General features: G+C 48.8%; 1 protein-coding gene and 1 long non-coding RNA gene across 4 annotated transcripts in view; one reads left to right on the top strand and one right to left on the bottom strand.

Annotated features, from left to right (window-relative positions):
• Positions 1-22321, top strand: part of Daglb (diacylglycerol lipase beta) — a 39439-nt gene extending 17118 nt beyond the window's left edge. For all 3 annotated transcript variants that reach the window (XM_087903308.1, XM_087903307.1, XM_087903309.1), the window contains 11 exons: positions 1866-1988; positions 4257-4384; positions 8078-8204; positions 9078-9161; positions 11677-11754; positions 15220-15300; positions 15390-15517; positions 18636-18704; positions 18782-18854; positions 21074-21321; positions 21414-22321. In XM_087903308.1, coding sequence (XP_087759434.1) covers positions 1866-1988; positions 4257-4384; positions 8078-8204; positions 9078-9161; positions 11677-11754; positions 15220-15300; positions 15390-15517; positions 18636-18704; positions 18782-18854; positions 21074-21321; positions 21414-21612 — 1338 coding nt within the window. In that variant the 3' untranslated portion in view covers positions 21613-22321. The remainder of the gene's footprint in view (positions 1-1865; positions 1989-4256; positions 4385-8077; positions 8205-9077; positions 9162-11676; positions 11755-15219; positions 15301-15389; positions 15518-18635; positions 18705-18781; positions 18855-21073; positions 21322-21413) is intronic.
• Positions 8883-10300, bottom strand: LOC148123094 (uncharacterized). Its single transcript, XR_015737262.1, has 2 exons — positions 9986-10300; positions 8883-9198 (listed from the first exon to the last, which is right to left on the bottom strand). It is a non-coding gene; the product is annotated as an uncharacterized LOC148123094 (long non-coding RNA).
• Positions 22322-24559: the final 2238 nt, after the last annotated feature.

Below are 24559 nucleotides of genomic sequence, written 5' to 3'. Positions count from 1 at the left end.
ATCCAGAAGAGAAGAGAAGGTCCCTAGTCACTACCAGTCTCCTGTAGCTGTTAGCTGTAGCTGAGACTGACCTTGAACTAATTCTATAGCTGAGGAAGGCCTTGAAATCCTGGACCTTCTGCCTCTGTCTCCTGGGTGTGGAGATTACAGGTGTGCTCCACCAAATAGTTTTTGTTTTGTTGTTGTTGTTTTGAGATAGAATTTCTCTCTAGCCCTGACTGTAGACCAAGCTGGCCTCAAACTCAAAGATCCGCCAGCCTCTACCTCCCCAGTGCTGGGATTAAAGGTGTGCACTACTGCAGCCGCCCCGCCACCACCACGGTCCAAGACAGATTTTATGCAGGGATGGAGGTGGAACCCAAGGCTTCATGTGTCCTTTGTCCATCAGAGGCCCAGTGGTCCTTCCAGTCTGCTAGAAGATCCTGCTATTGGTGGAAATTTCCTTTAGTTTAGTTTGATTTTAATTCCATTTGTTTTGTGTGTGTGGACACATGTATGACATAGGTGGAGGCCTAAGGACAGTGTGCTGGCGTTGGTTCTCTCTGACTCTGGGTTCTGGGGCTCAGACTCAGGTCGTCAGGCTTGGCAGCAAGTGTCTTTGCCCACTGGGCCGTTCATCTTGTGGCCTGCCGATGCTTGTCCACCTTCCTTCACTCCTTCCTTCCCTTGCTTTTTGACACAAGGACTCATTGTATAGCTCAGGCTGGTCTTGAACTTGCCATCCTCATGCCTCAGCCGTCTGGGTCCTACAATTCTGGGCATGTGCCACCAAGCCCAGCTAGTAGAGGATTTCTGACTTCCGGATTTGTTTACACGAGAAGTCTCACTAGTGTTTTACTGGTTTTTGATTTCTTTCTTGGCACAGTGTACCCAGTAATCATATGTTCAAACTCATGAATCTGCCACAGAGTCTGTATCAATGTATCTGTATCAAACTTCCCATCAGCTTAAGAAGTGAGAATGCCAGGCATGGTGGTACACACCTCTAATCCCGTGCACACAAGCATAAGTACGCCTGTGGTTAGGATGGGAGCTCACAGGCTAGCTAGCCTGGAGTACAGAGTTCAACAAGCATAAACAGAGAGACCCTGCCTCAGGAGAGAACCAACCCATGGAAGTTGTCCTGTGACCGTCACACACGCACTCTGACATGTGTGCACTTGCACACAGACACATTTTTTTTTAAAACAGAAATAGTTATTAAGTCACTTAAAATCAAATCTTGATAAAATGATCAATCTAGTGTATTTGTTTGAGGACAAGATAGGAGAAAATGCTAAGCTCACATCTAGGAGGAATCCCGCAAAGGAAAATGCTCTTTAAAGGATCTTTAAGGGAATGGAGGGATGGCCCAGTGGTTAAAGCTCCTGCTCTTACAGAACCTGGATTCAGTTCCAGAACTCACATTGGTTTAACTCACAAATTCCTGTGACTCCAGCTCCAGGGAATCCCGCACTTCTAGCCTCTGGGGGCTCCCCCACTCATGTGGTATGCATGGACATGTGCATGCATGCATACACATGTACATGCACGCACACACACACACACACACACACAGAGAGAGAGAGAGAGAGAGAAGTCCCTTTAGATACTCTGTAAGCTGGGTGTGGTGGCTCATGCTTATACTTGGGAAGTGGAGTCAGGAGGATCTGGAACGCAGGTCGTCTTTAACGACTTAGTAAGCTGGAGGCCATCCTAAGCTTCACGAGACTGTCCCAGACACACAAGAAATAATAAATACCTTTTTCTATGTATTGAACCTGTGTATTTGCATATCTGCCTGTGAACTCTATTCAGCTGAATGCTAAGAGGTTTCTGGACAGTCTGATGGGTTTTACGGCCAGCCGTTGTGCTTTCCCACCCAGGACACAGACCTGGTGCCCAGTGATATTGCAGCAGGCTTCACCCTGCTCCACCAGCAACAGGACACTATCAGCAGCAGCCTGGAGCCTCAGGAGGTCGTCACCCACTTTCCAGGGCAGTCTCAGGTAATGACAACACCTCCAACATTCATGCGTCTATGTGAACCTTCAGAGCCATACAGCTTAAGCTGGCCGTGGGACACTCAGGAGGAGGAAGCAGAAGGATTATGAGTAGGAGGCTAGCCTGGGCTATCTAGGGAGCCCCAGGCTAGAAATAGACCCTGTGTAAGAGGAGAGAAGGTGAGGGAAGGGGAGGAATGAGAGGGAGACAGGGACAGATGGGAGAAGGGAGAAGAGGCAGGAGAAGTAGCCAAGAACAGTCTCAGTAGCCTATGGACTGAAACCCAACTTTCTCACCTAGATTCCAGGCACAGGAAGCCCACTTCCATCTTATTGTCTAGGTGGCGCTGTAGGGAAGTCAATATTTGGTCCTATGTTCAGGAAGGATTCCCTCTGGGATGGGGCCTGAGACACCTCAGTGTGTTTTCTTCTCCAGGTCTGGAGAGCAGAAACAGCTCAAGCTTTAGTGAAAATGTTTCTGCCACAGATCTGTTTTCCAAAGACAAAGTCATGCCAGACCTGGAAGCGTAGGCCTGCATTCCAGCAGTGGGGGACAGAGGCAGGGGGATTGTGAGTTCCAGGCCATCCCAGGCTACACAGTAGAAGGGACAAAACTAATTCACTCACTCATTTCTTTCCTTTTCTCTCTCCCTCTTCCTCTTTCCTCTCTCTTTTCCTCTCTCCCTTCTCGTATTGCTGGATGTGGAACCCAGTCTTGTACATACTAGGCACATGTACCATGTTCCCAGATCCTCAAAAACAAGACAAAACAAAACAAAACAAAAACAAAAAAAAAACAGAAAAATAACACATAGAGCCTATGGCAGAGAAGCCATAGACTGTGTCCCTCTGCCTCTGCCGGCGGTGACTGCACCTGTGTCACTGGGGTCGAAAGCCGTGGAGTCCTCGAGGCAGGAATCCGTGTCTTAGTTACTTTTCTGTTGCTGTGATAATACACTAGGACCAAGGTAACTTAGGAAGGAAAGCATCTATTGGGGGCTTACAGCTGTAGAGGTCTGGAGCCCGTGACTGTCAGCAGCAGCAAGCAGGCATGGTGCTGGAGTAGCAGCTGAGAGCTGACATCTTGAGACACAACCGTGAGGCAAAGAAAAAGCTTCTGGGGATGGTGTTGGTCTTCTGAAACTTCAAAACCCTACCCCAGTGGCGTGCCTCCTCCAGGTGTTGAAAGCACCCATGTCCAGCAGGGAAAGTCGTAAAGAACTCTAGGCAGGAAGCTCCTACAGGAGCCAGAAGACTCTCCAGGGACCGCTGCCTTCCTCCCTCGCCACAGTTCCGGTGGAGTCCACCGGTGGCTGTTTAGAAGCAGGTGGATCTGAGTTCCCGGCCAGCCAGAGATACATAGGGAGACCTTGTCTCAAGAAACAGAGGTGCTGGCTGTGGTGGCACATGCCTTCCATTCCAGCACTCAGGAGGTAGAAGCAGGTAGATCTCTGTGAGTTCTAAGCTAGCCTAGTCTACATAGCAAGTTCCAGGACAGGACGGCCAGGGGTACACAGACCCTGTCTTTAAAACAAACAAAAAAATACCAGTTTCCCCCCTACTGGAGAGACAGCTCAGCTGTTACGTACTTGCCACACAGCTGTGAGGGCTGGAGTTGGGGTCCTCAGAACCCATGTAAATGCTGGCTGGGTGTGCTGGCCCATCTGTAATTATAGTCTTAGAAGGTGAAGATAGGGGTGGGGTAGCCTTCAGGCAAGCTGGTTAGGGTGACTACTCAAGTCAGTGACCTCTGGGTTTGAATTAAAGACTCTGCCTTGGCAAATAAGGTGGGAGAGTGAAGATTCTCGATGTGAGCCTTGGGTGTCCATGTGCACACAGATGCAAACACAGGTGCACACCCTGTGAACACATGCACAAATACACATGGGGAGAAAAGGAATGTTCGAGAGTCAAGCAGGAAAAGGGCAGGAAGGGTTAGAAAGTGGAGCTCAAGGTTAAGGTCTTGGTGTGGGGGTGGGGTGACCCAGTGGGCTAAGTGGCTTGCTTCACAAGTGTGGGGATCCCCCCCACCGAACTCACATGATGGAGCACTTCTGTGATCCTGGGGTTCCTACAGCAAGATGGGAACTGGAGGTAGGGGACTCTTAGAGGCTGGAGGACCAGCTAGCTGGGTGGGTCCAGCAAACATGGTTCTGACAAGGTACTCATGCTGTGGGACCTGTGTCCCCACAGAGTGCCGCACACACAGATCTCCGGGTTCATCCCTTGCATGAATACCACACACAAAAAGGCTTTTTCCCTCCTCTCTCCCAGGAAGCCGACTTGGATGCCGAAGTGGAGAACTGTCATCACTTCATGCCGTTTGCAGCAGCCGCCTATGGATGGCCCCTCTACATCTACAGGAACCCGTTCACGGGGCTCTGCAGGATTGGTGGCGACTGGTAGGTTGGCCTAGTGTGAGCCTCTCATGGAATTGTTGTCTCTCTAAGAGAAAGCATCCAAGACTAGAATGGAGTCTTAAGTCCTTTACCTAGGATCTTTCTAGAGCTGTGACTGTGTCCTGTGTCCTGAGACTTCGTGCTTTAGCTCTAAGTTTTGAGACAAGGTCTCACTATGTTAGTCCCGGTTGGCCTGAAAGAAACTCGTCATATAGATGAGGCTGGGCTTGAACTCACCAGGCTGCCTGCCTCTGCCTCCCAAGTGCCGGGATTAAAGGCGTGCGCCATGCCTGGCACTTGCAACTTCTGAAAAAGCTTTACTGACCCCAGCTGACTCAGAACAGCGCTCAGAACCACATACAGATGTTGTCAGCCTGTATCTACATGTTGTTTCCAGCATTCATGGGGTCATCATCATTTAAGGTCACTCTCAACCTGTTGGCGGTTTCAGCAAATGGTTACCACAGCACACACATACCTATGTTATTCTGGGCCAGCATGGAAGAGTAAATAGTTTAAGAGTGGAGCTATGCTGCCAGGCAGTGGTGGCACATGCCACTAAGCCCAGCACTTGGGAGGCAGAGGCAGGCAGAGCTCTCTGAGTTCAAGACCAGCCTGCTCTATAGAGTGAGGTTCAGGACAGCCAGGACTGTTACACAGAAAAACCCTGTCTCAAAAAACAAACAAGAAAGAGTAGAGGCTATGCATTTGACTTAGGTTGTTGACGCTGATTACATGGGAAACACAAGCATATTACGGTCGGTCCTCTCAAGAGCAGGTTAGACTTCAGCAGGTTGAGTGCTGGGTGAAAGGCATGCACCACCATGCCTGCCTTTTCAGGGCATATTATTAACTTGATCACATGGTCTGGAAAATGTTCAATCTCTGAAGGGAGGAGGGATTTTAAGGAAACTATTATCACCCACTGTGGGTCTTGGGATTCAGACTCATATCAGGCTTGGCGGCAGGGACCTTTCCCACTGGGCCAACATTTTATGCTTATTGGATAAAGGTCAGCTAACAACTTAGCTCAATTTCCCCAGGACGTTCATTGTAGTAAAATTATAAAAGTCAATACTCTTATTATTGATTGCTAACTAACTGGTAACTTGAATACACAATAATGTGTATGTGTGTGATATCTGACAGTGTCCAAACGTGTATGCATGTTCACATGCGTGTGTAGGGTTTGGAGACCAGAGGAGGATGTCTGTGTCCTGCTGCCCTTCTCTCCACTTTATTCTCTCAGGGCAGGGTATTTCCCTGAGTCTGGAGCTAAGCTGGTGACTGGTAGTCCCAGCCATCCTCCTGTCTCCACCCCATCACCTCGCAGTGCTGGGTTCCAGGACTTTCACAGCCTCGCCTGGCACAGGGCAGGGGTTCTGTGGATTCGAACTCTGATCCTCTTACTTGCACAGCCTGCGCTCTTTACCCCCTAAACCACCTCACCAGCCCTACTTTTTTCCTTGCTGCTTGAATCCAGGCCTTGCTCATGCTAGGAAAGCATCCTCACATTAAGCTGAGTCCTCAGCCACCAGGTCCAGATTTAGCATCCCTTTGTTCTTAGTCAATCATGACTAGAGTGGGTGGGAACTTGCTGTTTTTCTCAAATCACCATTTCTTCTGCTGTGCAGCAAGCTCCTTGGTATCAGTTCCAACACATGCTTCTTGCTGCATTCACAGCCATGGTTCATTGCTGTCATTTCTATAATTAGTATTTGGTATTCACATGCCCCGGCCTGACTGTGCAGGCTGGTTTCTGTGTCCTTTTGATGGGTCCCTGTCACTTTCTGAGCACTTCCCTAGTTACCTGTTTTGGTTTTTGGTGATTTTGAGGCGGGATGTCATGTAGCCAAGGACATGGACTCCTGATCCTCCTCCCTCCACTTCCCAAGTGCTAGAATTCCAGGCTCATGTCACCACACATGGCCTCTTCCTGCATTTCGGATGGAAATATTTCAGATTTTATTTATCATTAACATACACCTTAGATGTGTGTGGTACGTGTATGCCACAGCAAACGTGGAGGTCAGAAGACAGCACATGCCTCACATGGGATCTCAGAGTGAACTCGTGTGAAATCACTCACCACGCACCTTTACCCATGAGCCATCTTGGCTTTGATGGAAGGTTCCTGATGAAAGGAGTTGAAATTGCATCCTGTGCTTGCCCTGGAGTGGTTTCTGCCCTTCACCCTGCAAGGTGGAGATGCTAATTAGAAACCAAGATCTAAGTGCTTGGCGTCCATCCCTCTGAGGTGTTGCGGCCTGCAGGACTTCCAGGTCGACAGTTTGACAGTTCAAGAAAAAAGGTTAAATTACATTTTGGTGTGTGTGTGTGTGTGTGTGTGTGTGTGTGTGTAAGTGTACATGGATGTCAGAGCAGAGGACAACTTGTAGGAGTTTATTCTTTCTGTCTATCATATAGATCTCATCCCAGGGATTGAACTCAGGTCATGAGACTTGGCAGGAGGTGCCTTTACTGCTGAGCCATTTTCCTGACCCGACACAGGAATTTTGCGTAACTTTCTCATATCATATTTCTGTCGCTTTCACCCCCTGTAAGCCCCTGAACCCAGCCACAGGGCAGTTTGTTCTCATGCTTGATCCCCAGTGTTTCCTAAGTCACACTGGCAGTCCTTGTATCCACTGGTAATGGGGCTGGAGAGGTGGCTCAACCAGTGAAGTGCTTGCTGTTCAAACAGGAGGCCTGGAGCTCAAAGCCCTGCATCCACATGAAAAAGCTTGTTCAGCTTTTTTCACCTGTGTCCCCCGTGGTGGGGGTGAGGTAGAGAGACAGAAGGATCCCTGGGGCTTGCTGGCCTCTAGCCTGGCTCCAGTTCAGTGAGAAGCCCTGTCTCAAAGGAATTAACACAGAATGACAGAGTAGGAAATCCCATGGCCTCCTCTGGCCTCCATGGATGCATGGGCATGCACATGAGCACACAGAGACACACAGAGATGAATGGATGAATGAATGTATGCATGCATGTGCACACACAGAAATGAATGAATGAATGCATAGACATGCACATATACACACACATAGACACATAGAAATGAATGAATGAATGCATGGACATGCACATGTACACACACACACAAACACAGAAATGAGTAAATTCATGGGCATGCACATGTGCACACACACAGAGACACATAGAAATGAATGAATGAATGCATGGGCATGTACATGCACGTGCACACAGCCACACAGAAATGAATGAATGCATGGGCATGCACATGTGCACACACAGGCACACAGAAATGAATGAATGCATGGGCATGCACATGTGCACACACAGGCACACAGAAATGAATGAATGCATGAGCATGCACATGTGCACACACAGGCACACAGAGATGAATGAATGCATGGGCATGCACATGTGCACAAACACACAGAGATGAATGAATGCATGCATGGTCATGCACATGTGCACACACACATAGAGACATGAAAGAAAGAGAAAAGGAAGGAAAGAAGAGTCAGGAATGTAGCTCAGTGAAAAAGTGCTTGCCCCATGCGCAAGACCATGGATTCCATTCCCTGCTACTTGAGAAACTGTGCTGTTAGAATGTCTTAGAAGTGGTCGGCCCTCCCCCGCCCTGAATTTTCTAGATAAATCCTAGAGGGGGATCACTGTGCTCTGGCTAGGGGCACAGACTGCCCGTCAGCTCTTTGTCCTCCCTGCAGCTGCAGAAGCAGAGAGACAGAGCATGCCGCAGTTGAAGGAGACCAGCACAGCTGCCACTTTGCCTCCATCCTGAAGACGACCGGGCTGCAGTACAGGGACTTCATTCACATCAGCTTTCACAACAAGGTACCGCTCAGACGGGGTGTCTAGATGAGGGTCCGCGAGTGCTCTGGGATCTAGTGGTAGGAGTGGCGTGCGTGCATGTGGGTCCTGGGTGTTGAACTCAGGTTATCAGGCCTAGCAGTATTTCAGTCATGAACCATCTTGCTGATCCCCAGCCTCCTTACTTTTTATTTTGAGATGTCCTACGTTGCCTATCTGCTGGCCCAGAGCTTAGCCTGTGACCCCAATAAGCCTTGAATTTGCTTTGCTTCAGCTTCAGTTTCAGCTTTTAAACAGCTGGGATACAAGCCTGCACCACAAGGCCTGGAATGGAAGTCATACTTGAGTGTATGCGTGTGTACGCGTGCACATACACACACACCCACCTACCTGCCTACCACCTTCAGATCTGTGGTTATCGTTGCTCAGTAGCCCTCCAATCTCTTCTCTACTCCAAAACCTGGTGGAGGGCAACTGTTTTCAGACTCTGTAACCCACAGAATCTGTTGGCAGAACTTCTAAGACTTCTACAGTCGGGCTAGTGAGATGACTCAGTGGGTAAAGGTGTCTGCCTCTAAGCCTGAGGACCTGAGTTCAATCTCTGGGACCCACACAATAGAAGGAGAACAAGAAGCTCCCTCGGGTTGTCTTGTAATTTCTTCACATATACTGTCACACACACACACACACACACACACAAAATAAATGAATAAATGTAATTTAAAGAAAACAAAAACCTCCTGAAGTTGCCAGGTGTGATGGTGTGTACAACCCCAGCACTTGGGAGGCTGAGGCAGGAGGATAGAGAAACCAGGTCACAGACACGCAGGTTTCTTTGGTGGTGGTGATGCTCTGTGTCCCATGGGTCAGGCCTTGTGCTGGCTTCTTCTCTTCCAGGTCTATGAGCTGCCCTTCATAGTGGTTCTGGATCACAGAAAAGAGGCCGTGGTGGTTGCTGTGAGAGGGACCTTGTCTCTCCAGGTAATGCCGCCGTGTTTGACACATTCAGATCTGGGCACTGTTGGGGAGCAGAGAGTGAACCACGAGTGGGTGCTGGGGCAGAGGAAATCTTCATTAGGAACAAAGAAAGCCACTGTGTGAGGTAACCAGGGGAAGCACTGGAGCCAGGAAGTGAGCATGGGTTGTGGAACACCGACTTGATGAAACATGGGGAGGTGGTTCCCAATTAATGGTCAGCTGTTGGCAGCAGAGGTGCCAACACATTCCAAGACAGGCTACAGGGACACCTGCTTGGGTCGCCTCCTGCTGACCCTCTTTAAATGTGCCTGGATAACCCCAAGCCTGGGTAGCCCGCCCTCTAATTCTGGCACCCAGAGCCAGATGGGATGGTGGGGTCAGCCTTCCGTGAGAAGACACGCTGGGCCGCATGTGGTGGGACACTCCTGTAATTCCACCTCCAGAGGCTCAGGCAGAAGGATTGCAAGTTTGGCTCCTGCTTAGGCTACATAGTAAGACTGAATTTTGAAAAAGTGGGAGGGGCAGCTTGGAGATGACTCGATGGTAAAGTGCGCTGAGGGGAACACTGAGGACCTGCGTGTAATCCCTGGAACCCACGTAAAACCCAGGGGCGGTACCGCGTTTCCTGCAGCAAAGCAGGGGATGAAAACAGGAGACTCTGGAATCCCAAGGGCCAGATAGCCTGGCATCTACACCAGCTGACATGGAGTGCACCTCTGATCTGACCGCCGTACCTGGGCCATGGCACACATGCACCTGCATTCATACACAAACGTGCACACGCACACATACACAACACACAAAGACTTAAAAAGATAGTCACGTACTCTCAAGTTCCTTTGCGGGTTCTCTCAGGCCCTCCCTTCCTCCAGTCACCATGTGCTGCCTCTTCTGGGTGCAGCGAGCCCCGTGTCCACCTCCAGTCCTCTCCCGCCTCCACTTCTTGTCCTGCTCTCTTCCCTCTTTCAGCATCTGCTTTCTGGTTTCTTCTCTGCCACCCCCACTCTCACTTCCTGGTTCTTCTAGGCGTGCCCAGGAAGGACCAGAGTGACTGCTGACTATGCAGGACAGGCCTGGAATCCAGACACTTTGAAGGCTGAAACAAGAGAATTTTAAATTTAGGGCCAGCCTATCAACTTAGATCCTATATCAAAATAAAACAGGGCTGGAGAGATGGCTCAGACCTAGAGCACTGACTGTTCTTTCAGAGGATCTAAGTTCGATTCCCAGCACCTACATAGCAGCTTGCAATCATCACTCCATTTCCAGGGGATCAGGCATGCATGTGTCTGGTATACAGACATATATGTAAACAAATACCCATACACATAAATAATAATAAAGAGGGCAGGGGTGGGCATGCTAGTGCCACAACTTCAATTCTAGCCCTTGGGAGGCAGAGGCAGGCAGATCTCTGAGAGTTAGAGGCCAGCCTGGTCTACTGAGTGAGTTCTAGGCCAGCCAAAGCTACATCGTGAGGCCTGAGCTAAGAAAAGATTCTTGGGCATATAATGCAGCGGTGGAGCACCTGCCTAGTATCTAACTCCCTTTCAGAGACTCAGGCAGAGCACTTAACATACCATGTGGAAGGCGGGAGTTCAGTTCATACTATTAGTATTGCCCATTACTCCTCGCTCAGTCGATCGTCTTGGCTCTCACAGCTCAGGCCCTCTGACCAGATCCTTTCCCAGCCCTTGTTTTGACCATTTGGTTTCCTGCACCGAAAGAAAGGTTTCCTGTCATCTCGGTCATCCTAGTTAATTTTTTTCTTTCCTGTGTAGCCCCCAAGTGTCCCCAAGTGCTAGAACGAAAGCGTGCACCCAGCACAGCCTGCTCCAGTCTCTCTGTGCTGTGCACAAGCCTCAGTGTTGTCCTTCCTCCTCCAGAAACCTCCAGTGCACAGGGCTTTCCTCCGAGTGCTTGCTCCCTGCCAGCCTGGTGGGTGCGCTGTGACCTGCCTGGCCACCCTTTCCTAGTCCCAGTCTGTACACAGCACTAAGTGTGCCAGGTGTCCTCAGTGGGCCTGAGGGGCTTTTTATCATGTGAAAGTAAACCGGGCATGTGGTACATGCCTACAGCCCCAGCAAGGGAGATAGAGGCAGAAGGGGTTCAAAGCTGGTCACAAACAGAAACCAAAACATCATGGAGCCCAGGGAGGATGGTTATTCTTCCCTCCAGGTTCAGCCTGGCCACTCATCCTCTCCCCTATCAGCACATTGTTTAGTGAGCACTGAATGTGTTCCGGGGACAGAAACAGGGCTTTGCTCAGACCCTAATCTGTACTCTGGGCTGGGAAGATCCTTAGATTACAGTGTGCAAGACAAAAGGTGTTTCTAGATGTCCTTCTGTCACCGCCATTCCTGCCTGGCGCCCAGCCAGCTTCCTGCCTCCGCTATTGTAGAGGCTGGACACATCTCTCAGCAGCCTGACCAAGTGTCCCGGTCCTCAGTCCCCACACATGCCACCTTCACCCGCCGTGCAGCTTCACAGGCTGACATTGCTGTGTCCACATTCCCAGGATGTCCTGACTGACCTGTCTGCAGAGAGTGAGAACATCGAGCTGGATGCTGAGCTGCAGGACTGTGTGGCCCACAAGGTATGTTTGTGTTGAGAGGGACATCTCAAAGAGATGGAGTAACGTGGCTGAAGCCGGAGGATGGACTGCCAGATCGACACTTGAGGCGGGCTGTCTTTCCTTCTCTCTCTCTCTCTCTCTTTTTGGCTTCTGGTTTTTCAAGACAGGATTTCTCTGTGTAGCCCTGGTTGTCCTGGACCTCACTTTGTAGACCAGGCTGGCCTTGAACTCACAGAGATCCACCTTCCCCTGCCTCCCAAGTGCTGAGATTAATAGCATGTGCCACCACCACCCAGCCTCAGCCTCCTTCCTTCTTTTTTTAGGCAAGAGTCCCATGTAGCCCAGGCTGGCCTATAGCTAACTCGTTTTCTTCTCGCGTCCATTGTCTGAATATGAGGATTCCAGGTTAGGATGGAACCCAGAGTCTGATGCAGGTTGGGCAAGCATTCTAGTAACTGAACTGTAGCCCCAGTCACTTTCCCCTCTAATTAAAGTCTGATATCTTCGTGGGAAAATGCCTGGTCCAACCTTGTGGGCGGCACAGGCTGGATGGACAGCTCACTCCCACAAGTTCTCTGTGGATGTGGCCAGAGCCTAGTTCTGTTTCTCTCTTCCTTTTCTGTGGGGGTGAGTGGGGCAGAGTTCCTCTTGGGAGGAGGAAAAACCCACCTCAGATGGATGTGTGCGTATGAAATGGTTTTTAAACATTGTTTAAAACCATTTTTATTATTATTATTATTATTATTACATTTGTTATTATTATAACAAGTGTAATAACTCCAGGCATGGAGTCTTAGGTAGGAGGACCATGAGTTAGATTCAGGCTACACAGCAATGTTCAGGCCATTGTGAGCTATATAGTGAAACCTTCTCTCAACAAACCAAAAAAACATATGATAGATGGGAAGACAGATACATGAATGATGGATGGGTGGGTGGATGGGCGGGTGAGTGGGTGGACGGGTAGATGGAGGGATAGGTGAATGGATGGATAGATCAATGGAAGATGGGTATGTGGATGCTGGATGGGTGTACTACATTTATCATTTTAACCGTTTGTGATATTTCAGGTCACTGCCATCATGCGTTTGTACAATGTTGTATGCCCATCTTTTCTGCCTATACCCTAATTTTTGATGAACCCTGACGTTGGCTCTGGGCTTACTAAACACTATCGGCCCCACTCCCAGCTCTGATATTCTACCCTCTCTCCTTGTGAGGTTGCATCTTCTGATGTTCATCTTTGCGTGTGTGTGCTCCTGTGTGTGTGCAGGTTCTCGTACATGTGTGTATATGTGCATATGAAGGTCAGAGGTTGATGCTGGCTGTCTTTTCCAATTGCTCCCCACCTTATATTTTGAGATAGGGTCACCCTAACCCTAGATTGGGTGTTTAAATCCGTTTAGTTGAATGGGGCCAGGGAAATGGCTCAGCAGGTGAAGTGCTGGCCAGGCAGTGTGGGAACCTAAATTTGGATCTCTAGCACTCACGTGTAAAAGTTGGGCATGGCAGTGTGCATCTGTGATGTCAGCACTGGATGGGTGGAAGCAGACTGATTCTGGGCCATGCTGCCTGGCCAGCACCGTTTAAACAATAAGTGGGCACCTGCAGTCTCCACTCTGGGAAGATTGAGACAGGGGAATTTCCAGAAGCTCTAGAGCCAATCAGCGTAGACAGAAGCTAACAAGAAACTGTCTGAAATTAAAGGCAAGGCCCAACACCGAGGGTGTCCTTAGACTTGCACTTGCCTGCTGTGACAAGTGTGAGTCCTCACGCATGTACATGAACACTAATGTATACACACGGCGGGGGGGCTTCTTCGAAGCTGTACTCATTAATGGTATTGTTATTTCAAACAATCATGTTAGCAACTGTTTAAGATCACCAGATACTACTAGACCAGGGCTAGGTATGTGGCCAAGCCAATAGTGTTTGCTCAGCATGTATGGAGCCCTGGGTTCAGTGCCCAGCATCACACGAACTGGGTGTGGTGGTGCAAACCTTCAGCACTCAGGGGGCACAAGTAGGAGACTTGGAAGCTTAAGGCTTGGTGACATGTAAGTGAGTTTGAGGCTGGCTTGGACTACAGATCCCCTGTAAATAAATAGATAAGAAAATCCTCATTTTCCCCATTCTGCCCATCTTTCATAACTCATTTCAATCTTGCTGTAGTTCTCAAAATAGTATTTTTAAATAGTATTTTTATTTCTCTGGGTGCACACACGCCTGCTTGTCTATGGGTGCCATACGTTTGCAGTGACCACCCAGGCCAGAAGAGGGCATCAGATGCCTGGCATTAGAGCTATAGGCAGGGGTGACTCACCTGGTCCAGGAGCTAGAAATTGAAACTGGTTTCTCTCTATAAGAGCAGCAAATGCTCTTAACCCCTGAGCCACCTCTCTGGCCCCCAAAGTAGTTTCTTATTCTTCCGTATCTTTGTTAACACTACCAGCCGTATTCTGTTTGCTGTTAAACGGGCAACCAGACTTTAACAGAGCTCTCTGGAAACAGTTCTCTTTGGTTCTCCTGCACAACATCACCCTCATGTGGTAGGGCATTCATTGCTGCATCTGCCTTTCCAACTAAGAGTTAGCTGCAAGGCCGGAGAGATGGCTCAGCTGTTAAAAACACTGGCTGCTCTTCCAGAGGACCAGGGTTCAACTCCCAGAACCCACATAGCAGTTCACAACTGTCTGTAACTGCAGTTCCAGAAAAAATATAAAAAAAGAAAAAAAGAAAAAAGAAAGAAAAGAAAAAGAAAAAATAAACCACAAAACCAGAGCTCCTGGCTCACTTTTGGGGGGGGGGTGTCTTTCATTACCACATAACCTGTAAGTGTGCCCCCACTCTGCTCTCTTGTAGCTTGAAAAGCTCAAAACACTAATAAATAGCTTTCTCAAGGTCCTCTGCTTTCTTTGGTTTGTGATCTTTTAATTTGAAGAATTTGAAGACACCATACACACACACCAAGTGCAAGGCCTGGCTGGCTTACATATCAAATTGAGAACCAGACATATTTACGTGTGTGTCCGTGTGCGCATGCCCCTGGAGCCCAGAACTGGGCAGCAGATCCCCTCAGACTGGTGTCTGTGGGCTACCTAATGTGGTGCGAGAACTGAACTCTGCTCTTCTGACAGAAGCACTTCATCGTTCATCTCTTTCTCCAGCCCGTAAAATAAGCTCTCAAGGGTCTGGTATAATTCAGTGGTAGACTGTTTGCCCGGCGTACACTAGGGCCCCAGCTTCAATCCCCAGTTCTTAGAGGATTCACATCATGTGTCGTGCAGCTACGGACTAGCACACACAACTACAGATATGCCTGCTTTATAAATGGTGTTCCTGGTGACACCCACTGGCTTAAGTACATACCAGCATCCACTTCCTGGCAGCCAGCCTCTGGGACACAGGCCCAGAGTGTATCAGTGAACTGTAAGGCCAGAGACGGCCTTCCCAGCCATGCTGACCCCACCCCATCTATTCCTTCAGGGAATTGCTCAAGCTGCCAGGTACGTTTACCGCAGACTGGTCAATGATGGGATTCTGAGCCAAGCCTTCAGTGTCGCTCCGGTGAGATCGGTTCAGTTTTCTATTTTCTGTTCCTGTCACGGTCCATCTGTTCTTCTGGGCCTCAACTCCCTCTGCCTTCTGTCCCCTAGGAATACCGGCTTGTTCTGGTGGGGCACAGCCTAGGAGCCGGAGCTGCAGCCCTGTTAGCCATCATGCTCCGGAAGGCCTACCCACAAGTCCGCGCTTATGCCTTCTCGCCACCCAGGGGGCTCCTGAGGTAAGGCTTCACTCTCCTGCAGGACACGTCAAGCAGGTGCTCTTTCATTTACATAACTTAATTACCTCTCCTCCCCAGAAGTTTGTGACACACTGTAGTGCTGACATGTGGCCCGGTTGGTAGCTCCCTTAGCATCCGTGAAGCCTGGGGTAGTCTGTCACTCCAGCACTGGAGAAGCTGCAGGGGGAGGCTTACAAGGTGAAGGTTCTCTTCGACCACATGGCGGGTTAGACCCTGAGCTGCGTGAGACCCTCTATCAAAAGGGCTAAGAAACACTATGGAGTTGAAGAAAGACTATGTAAATTGAACATGGTGCTGCATGCCTATGGTGCAGGCACTCAGAAGGCAGAGGCAAGAGAATTACAGTCCTTAGGGAAGCCCGGCCAAGAGCTCTAATTTCCTGCGTAGCCCAGGCTGGCCTGGAACTTGCTGTGGCGCTGAGGGGAGACGTTGAACTGATCCTTGTGCCTCGGCCTCCATAGTGGCTGGGATTATAACCTGACTAAATGATAGAATTCTAAGGTTCCTTTTGTTGGTTTTTAAAGATCTTTGTGTCATTGTGTGTGTGTGCACATGTGAGCAGGTACCTGTAGAGGAGAGGCATTGGTACCTGGAGCTGCACTTGCTGCAATTGTGAACTGTCCAACTGGGGGCTGGGAGCCAAGCTTGGGTCCTCTGGGAGAGCCGGATGTGCTTTTAACTAGTGAGGCATCTCTCCAGCCCCTAAAAGTTGGGTTTTAAAGACAACTTACTTTAGGACTAGAAATGTAGTTTAATGGTACATCACTTGTCTACCGTGTATGAAGCCCTGGGTTCAATTCCCAATACCACTTAAAGAAAAAAAAAAACTTCAAACTATATATGTGTGTCTGAGAGTCTACCACGTCTGTGCAGCTGTCCGTGGGAGCCAGGAGAGGGCGTCCGTTCTCCTGCGCCTGTGGCTAGAGTACTTGTCAGCCACCACTGAGCAGGTTTCTGGCCTCAGATCTGTCCCTTTTTTCCCGTTTTAACTGCACTTCTTTGTAGGAGCATGCATGTGTGTCTGTGTGGGCGTGTTTATGCCATGGAAGTGTCTGCTGTCTTCCACTGTCCGTGTCCCGGGGGTTGAACTCAGAGCATCAGGCTTGGCAGCAAGAGTTTTTACCTGCCGAGCTCTTTTGTAACAGAGAATCCCCACATACTCCATGCCTACCCTGTGAGCCTCCCCTGCTGCCTGCCCCGCCCCTGACCCCAGCTGTGCGCTTCTGATCCTGATAGGCCCCCTGTGGCACATCACTGCCACCTAGCATCCATCATGTGTATGGGCTTCTCCTGGACCACGCACAGTCTCTGGGGCTGAGCAAACGGGACAGTTATGAGCTGGACATCTGTTTTCCCTGCTAGTTGAGCATGCTGACTGGACACGTAAGCTTTGCCTTGATTATAAAAGAAATCTGTTCTACAGCAAAAACTAAAACTAATGAAGGATTAAAACAATAAAAGGTAAAAACAGAACAGTGAAAAACCCCCCACAATATAGCCATCAAAATATTTGAGAAATACAGCCGGGCAGTGGTGGTGCACGCCTTTAATCCCAGCACTCAGGAGGCAGAGGTAGGTGGATCTCTGTGAGTTCGAGGCCAGCCTGGTCTACAGCTCGAGTTCCAGGTCAATTAGGGCTACATGGAGAAACCCTGACTCCAAAAAAAAAAAAAAAAGGAAAAAAATTAAAAATGTAGAAACAGATCTTTTGTTTTGGTTTATATGTTAGTTTTTGAAGGCAGGATTTCTCTGTGTAACAGCCCTAGCTGTCCTGGAATTAGCTCTTGTAGACCAGGCTGGCCTCAAACTCAAGAGATTCGCCTACCTCTGTCTCCTGAATACTGGGATTAAAGGCATGTAAAGGCATGCGCCACCACTGCCACCCAGCTTGATTTTTGTTTGTGAGACAGGGTCTCGTTATGTAGCCTTTGCCTGAAGTTGAACTGATAGACATCAACCTGCCTCTGCCTCTGAGTGCTGGGATTAAAGATGTGCACTGTCATACCTGGCAAAAGGTCGCTGAAGATTAGATCTGATTCAGAGGGCATGGTTTTAGCACTACATATACTTCCTGTTGGCCACACTCACTGTCGCCATCTCACGTCATTTCCTTAGCTGGACTTTCTCAGAGGCCAGGGATGGAAAGTGGGTTTCCTTCCCCCCTGCACTGATTAGCTGAAAGGAACATAAAGAACTTGTCAGGTATGTGCTTGTGGTGAGGTAAAGTTCGTGCCAGAAAAATAGGAGCGATACAGAAATACTGTGGGTTTGCTTTTTGGTTTTGAGACAGTCTCACGTGTAGCCTAGCCTGGCCTAGATCTCATGTAGCCCAGGCTAGCCTCAGGCTCTTGGTGATCTTCCTGCCTCAGTCTCCCAAGGGCTGAGACTATAGGTGTGCTCCAGAACAGAACCCTGCTCAATATGAAAAATACACTATGAGCTTGGTTTTAGGGAATGCTTTTATTATTTAACTTTTCTAATCTAGCATACAGGATATCAACATAGTTCCAGTCAGTTCTATAAAGCCAGTATTCATGTTCTCATTCTCTCTCTCTCTCAAAAAAAAAAAAATCCTTTCACACCAGAAGTAGGCATTTCTTAGATGACTTTTACCTTTATATTTTATTTACATATTTACTTTTTTTCTAGATAGGGTCTTAACTGTGTAGCCCAGGCTAGTCCCACTTACTGCTTAAGTGCTAGATGGGAGTACAGGCTAGCTAGCCTTGAATTCAGTCTAGCCCTGGTAGGTCAGTCCTCTTGCCTTACCCTCCAAGTGTCTGGAATCACAGGCCTGACCGCACTGGGCCAGCTTCTGTCCTGCAGACACACACTGCAGTGGCTAGCCTTTTACCTCTGCCTGATCATACATTGCCAGGCCACATCAGTAGATTGTGCCACTGGGGCCTTCTGAGTCACAGGGATCATTTGGTGATTTAGCTGTACTATGCCCTGGGGTCTCCATGTCACGTTTCTCCGTTAGAAGATTGGAATGTGACACCAACATCTGCCCTGGCAGCTGTTTATTCTCTCTCCGAAGCCTTCTGCAGCAACAGAACCTAGACTGACTTAGCTTGTCTCTCACTTGAACTTTCAGCAAATCCCTTTACGAGCACTCCAAGGACTTCATCGTGTCACTTATCCTAGGAATGGATGTCATTCCCAGGTCAGTGTCCCTCAAATGGCCCATGGGGTCGGGGTCATTGGCAACGCCAGGTACTGAGATTATTTTTTACTAACCAGGTTAAGCGTGACCAACATGGAGGACCTGAAGAGAAGGCTCCTGCGAGTGATCGCTAACTGCAACAAGCCCAAGGTAAGCGCTTAGCCAGGGTTAGACGCCTAGGGTCCGCGTGGAGGCGGGCACAGCCTCTAGACCCAGCACACTGATGCTCGCGTCCTCCTGCCCTGTGAGCAGACCTGTCTGGGATTCTGTGTGCATGAGTCACAGAGCGGCACCTAGGAAAGAAACGCTTGCCTGTCTCCTCTGTGCTCAGTCACATGGTCCCAGGCTTCCAGTAAGATTCTAGGGGGCTGGCAAGATGGCTCTGTGGGGAAAGGCGTTTGCTGCTAAACTGACCTGCATTCAGTCCTCATTTCCACACGCATACAATTAACTAAATAAATGTAATGGGAAAATTTTAATGGCAGAGACTTGAAAGTGTAGCTCAGTGGTGGAGCACTTCCCTAGCCTTCAGGAGGTTCTAGGTTCAAACCTGCACACACAGGAAAAGAGAAAGTGAATTAGCCAATAGGAGCTGACAGCCATGAGGTGGTGTAATGGTGTTGGCTTCTAATCCAGCTGCTGGGAGACTGAGGTAGGACTGCCAAAAATCTGAGGCCAAGAGGAAAAGGAAGCCAAGGAGGGGGCAGGGGCTGGAGCCCAGCGGTACAACAGCATGCTCGAGGCCCTAGTTTTGTTGCCTGCTAATGGGGTAAGTTTGAAAAAGAGGGGGCCAGCAAGATAGCGGGTATGCCATGTGGCACTAAGCCCAGTCGGAGTCCAGTCCCTGGAACCCAGGGGGTAGATAGTCAGCTCCTTTTGTCCTGTAACCCCCCAAACACACACATGGCATGCCACTACAGGAACACACAAAATAAGTAGGATTAAAACAGTATTCTTAAAGAACAGGTATGTATCAATGAGAATCTTGACAATATCAAAAAAGTGTATGCTGAATGTGGTTTTATCTGGATAATGGGATGACAGGTGCTTTACCTTTTCAATTTTGTTGTTTATCAGAATTTTAATATTCACTTTTTTTTTTTTGGGTTTTTCGGGACAGGGTTTCTCTGTAGCTTTGGAGCCTGCCCTGGAACTAGCTCTTGTAGATCAGGCTGGCCTTGAACTCACAGAGATCCGCCTGCCTCTGCCTCCAGAGTACTGGGATTAAAGGCATGCACCACTACCACCACCCAGCTGAATTTTAATATTCACTTCTTATCAGACATCTAAATTTGTTTTTGTTTGTTTTGTTGTTGTTTTGGGTTGGATTTTGTGGGGGGAGGGGAGTCAAGACAGGGTCTCTCTGTCTAGCCCTGACTGTCCTGGAAATTATTCTATAGACCAGGCTGGCCTTGAACTCACAGAGATCCACCTGCCTCTGCCTTCCCAGTGCTGAAGTAAAAAGTGGCACCACCACCAGATTTTATTTTACCTTATTTTGGTTTTGTTTTATTTTTTTGAACCAGGGTCTCTCTCTGTGTAGCTCTGGCTGTTCTGGAACTATGTAGACCAGGCTGGCCTCGAAATCAGAAATCTACCAGCCTCTGCCTCCCAAGAGCTTTTTCTGGTGTTTTTGAGACCAGGTTTCTATGTAACCCTGGCTGTCCTGAAACTCGGTATGTAGAGCAGGCCAGCCTCGAACTCAAGATAGTTGCCATTACACCCAACTAGATTTTTTATTTTTCGAGATAAGTCTCAGGTAGCCTGGGCTGGCCTTGAATGCTATTGTAAGTGTTGACCAGAATTTCTAATCCTGCCTCTGCCTCCCAAGTGCTGGATTACATTGTGCACTACCACATCTGGTTTTATGTGGTAATGGGGATGGAACCCAATGCTTTCTTAATAGTTTTTTTTTTTTTTTAGAAAGTAGCACCTGTCTCCTGGGGTGTGGCCAGTTCCGTGATAGAGTGTGTAAAGGGCTTAGCTCTGGGATTAATCTCCAGCACAAAAACAAAAACAAAACAAACAAAACTATCTTTCTTTTCCTTTGGTTTTTCGAGACTGGGTTTCTCTCTGTAGCTTTGGTGCCTGTCTTGGAACTAGCTCTTGTAGACCAGGCTGGCCTCGAACTCAGAGTTTTGCCTGTCTCTGCCTCCAGAGTGCTGGGATTAAAGGCATGTGCCACCACCGCCCAACCTAAAAATAACTTTCAAAATACACGTATGATTTGATTTTTAACTGTTGCTGTATATATGATGGGTTCTTGGCACTAGCCTCACTCATGACCTGTGGTTGTGGAAGGACAGGCTAAACCCTGAGGGCTGCCACCCAGCACAGGACCAACATTGCCCTTGGGTCTCACCTTTCAGTACAAGATCTTGCTGCACGGCTGCTGGTACGGACTGTTTGGAGGAAACCCTGATAACTCTCCAACTGAACTGGACGAGGCCAACCAGAGAGCCCTGACTCAGCCTCTTCTTGGGGAGCAGAGCCTGCTGACTCGATGCTCCCCGGGCTACAGCTCTAGCGACTCCCCACTGGATTCTCCCACCAAGTACCCACCTCTGTACCCACCTGGCAGGATCATCCACCTGGAAGAAGAGAGCGGTTCAGGGAGGTGAGTGGAGGGAGGCACGTGGGTCTCCACGCTCATCCAGCCAGGAGCCCGGCTCAAGGGCAGCATCACTAACTCATGTTCTTTTGTTTAAGGTTTGGCTGCTGTTCTGCTGCCCGGTACAGAGCAAGGTGGGCACATGAAGCAGAATTTGGCAAGATCCTGATAGGCCCAAAGATGCTGACTGACCACCTGCCTGACATCGTCAATCAGGCTCTGGACAGAGTAGTTGCGGACAGAACAGCCTGTGTCTCCTGCCCGGGGCAAGGTGGCCCTCCTACAGCTGTGGCTTAACCACTCTCGTGGACACTGCCCAGCACAATGGGCTTGCGCTCCCCCTCCCTTTAGACTGACTGAATGTGAGTGGCTTCTGTGAGGCTGGTGTGGTGGTTCCCATCAACAGTAAGCTGATGGGTCCCTGTAGAATGAGCAACAATATGACCATACAATTCATAGAAACTTTTTTCTTAAGACAGGGTTTCTTTGGAGCTCTGGCTGTTCTGGAACTCCATCTGTAGACCAGGCCAGCCTCAAACTCAGAGATCCAACTGCCTGGGATTAAAGGCATGAGTCGCCACCACCAACCTATAGAACCATTTTTAACCACAGTATTACTAGGATCAGGAGTCAGGAACACGCAGAGGTGTTAGGACTTCTGGGACAGCTTGTGGAACAAGCCTCCTTTAGCCACCTGAGAACTCCACATATGAAGACCCTTGGTGAATCTCTAGCACTTCAACCCCTGCCAGGAACCCATCCCGTTGTTTACAAGAGTCTGAACTTAGACGATAGGTGTGCACTTTATATTCTTTGCCGGCATTCTTCGTGCGGCACTAAGGGCAGCCGGAGCATCCTCTGAGCCCACTGTGGCTCCTCATTCGTACAACATGAACTGATTGTTTAACTTTCATGTACGCTTAATTCTCACATTATCCTAGCTCTGGAGCCAGGTGTTGGGCTCAGAGGGGATTTTTTTTAAAATAAAGTAATTGATATACCATCAGTGACTGCCCGGGAAGGTCTGTATTACTGGGGGACAGGAACTGCCTGCATTAGCCTCTTGGAGCTGACACGTACCACTGTGACTAGGTGGCAATGAGAGTTTTGCCTTTTTATTGAAAATCAAGTTGTCTTGTAACTCTGGCTGCTGAGACCTGCATATATTCCAAATACAAAGTCCACCAAGTCCAGAAAACAAAGATGCCAAATGGTTGGTGACTTGAGCTGTTTTCCCAGCACTTGGAATGGGGGGCAGGAGGGCCAGGAACTGGAGGTCACACTTAGCTACTCAACAATATGCTAACTCGAGATGTTGACTCCAAACAAAACCCCAAAAGGGGGCTACAAAGACTAAAGGGAAAACTTAAAAGATATATTAATAAATACACCTGCCAAGTACAGTGGCACACACCTTTAATCCCAATACTCTGGAGCAGAGGCAGGCCATTTTCTGTGAATTCAAGGTCTACATAGTTCTAGGCCACAAAGGACCATACCATGGTGAGATCCTGTCTCAAAAAAGTAAGAGCACACACCCTAGTATAGCAAGAAAGAAAAAAAAATCGAGGAAAGAAACAAATCTTTGGTCAGAAATCTTAAGAGGCTGGGCATAGTGGCACACACCTTTAATCTCAGCAGTAGGGAGGCACATGCAACGAGCAGGCAGTACCTGTGAGGCCAGCCTGGTCAACCGAGTGAGTTCCAGTACAGCCAGAACTATATAATGAGACCCCCCCCATCCCAAAAAACAAGAAAAATAACCCAAAACCAAAACCCCAAGGAAATTCCAGTAATTTTAGACCCAGAGAGTATCCCCCAGGAGAACAGCTTCTGTTGAGATGAAGGCCCTCAGAGACAAAATAGGGGAAATTAGATTGTGGAGTTGTGTAGGATACAAAGATTTGGTGGCCAGATGATCCTGAGACGTGGCAAAATGCAAACTGATCAAAATAAAGTATCTTAGGATTCAACAGAAGGGCCAGAGATGACTTGGTCAGTAGTCTCGCCAGGCCAGAGTAAGGATGTAAGTTCAAATCGCTGGAGAGGGAGACAGGAAGGCCCCTACGGCATCCGACAGGTGAACCCCAGCAGGTTCAGTGACAGAACCTGTCTTCAGAAAAACGGAGCATCACTGAGATGATACCTGGGGCTGGTCTCTATTGACGTGTGCACACATCTTAAACTTCAGATTTCAATATGCCAGGAAGTTTTTAGTCAAACTCTTCACAAATAAACAGATTTAAGCATTTTCCTACGGAAACCGAAAGTGTGGGTGAGGCCAAATTCTGTTATCACTGGATACAGCTTCAAGTGTATGTACTTATAAAATCATGTCTGCTGGACACTCAGTGTTCGGAGAGAATGAAGATGATGGCGTTGGGGCCACTGGGGAGACCTCGTCCCTCACATCCTTCCTTACTGGATTAAGAGCTGTGGCCAAACACTGCGGTAAAAATTTAGACTGGGGAAACAGTCAGACATGTCACATACCTTTTAATTCCATTATTCAGGAGACAGCCACAGGTAGATCTTTGTGTTCTACAGCCTGGTCTACAGAGTGAGATCCAGAACAGCTAAAAGCACTTGCTCTTGGCAGAGGAGTCACATTTGGTTCCCGGCTCCCACAGGGCAGCAGCTCCCACCACCTGTATCTTTAGTCCCAGAAGATTTAAAACCGCCTTCTGACCCCTGTGGGCACTGTACACTAGTGACAGACATTTGAGCAAGCACTCATAAATCTTTAAAAAAAAGAAGTCCTGCCTCTGGAGTGGGTCAGGCAGAGCTCATGTCCTTATAATAAGCATTTACTGCTGTTTTTAAATTGTTTAACCCTGGTTTAAAAAAGGTTTGGAGCTGGGTGTGGTGGCACAGTCCCTTATTCACACAGCACTAGGGAGGCAGAGGGCAGCTAACACTACATCGTGAGACACTCTCAAGAAAGGAAGGAAGGTAGGTTGGTTTGGGATCAGAAAAGATGGCTTAGTAGGTAAGGGTACCCGCCGCCAGTGAAAGCCAGTTCTAACTGGCTGCATTAACAGTGCATGTTCGGGTTCCCCAAGGATTACGACGTGGTCTACCCTGCCAAGTTCCACAACTCAGCTTCCCCATATTAAGCACTCAATTCTGGCACATCTCCCACAGGGATGTGCTCATGCAAACCCACCCCACTGTGGGCATCTTCATGCGGGCACCTCAGGCTCAACAAGACTGAACATGAAGGCCACCCCCACCGCATTGTGTG

Source organism: Myodes glareolus, chromosome 2, assembly GCF_982192425.1.
Source record: "Myodes glareolus chromosome 2, mMyoGla1.1, whole genome shotgun sequence".
NCBI lineage: Eukaryota > Metazoa > Chordata > Mammalia > Rodentia > Cricetidae > Myodes > Myodes glareolus.
Note: the sequence above shows the minus strand (reverse complement) of the source record. Positions and strands in the feature narration are given on the sequence as shown.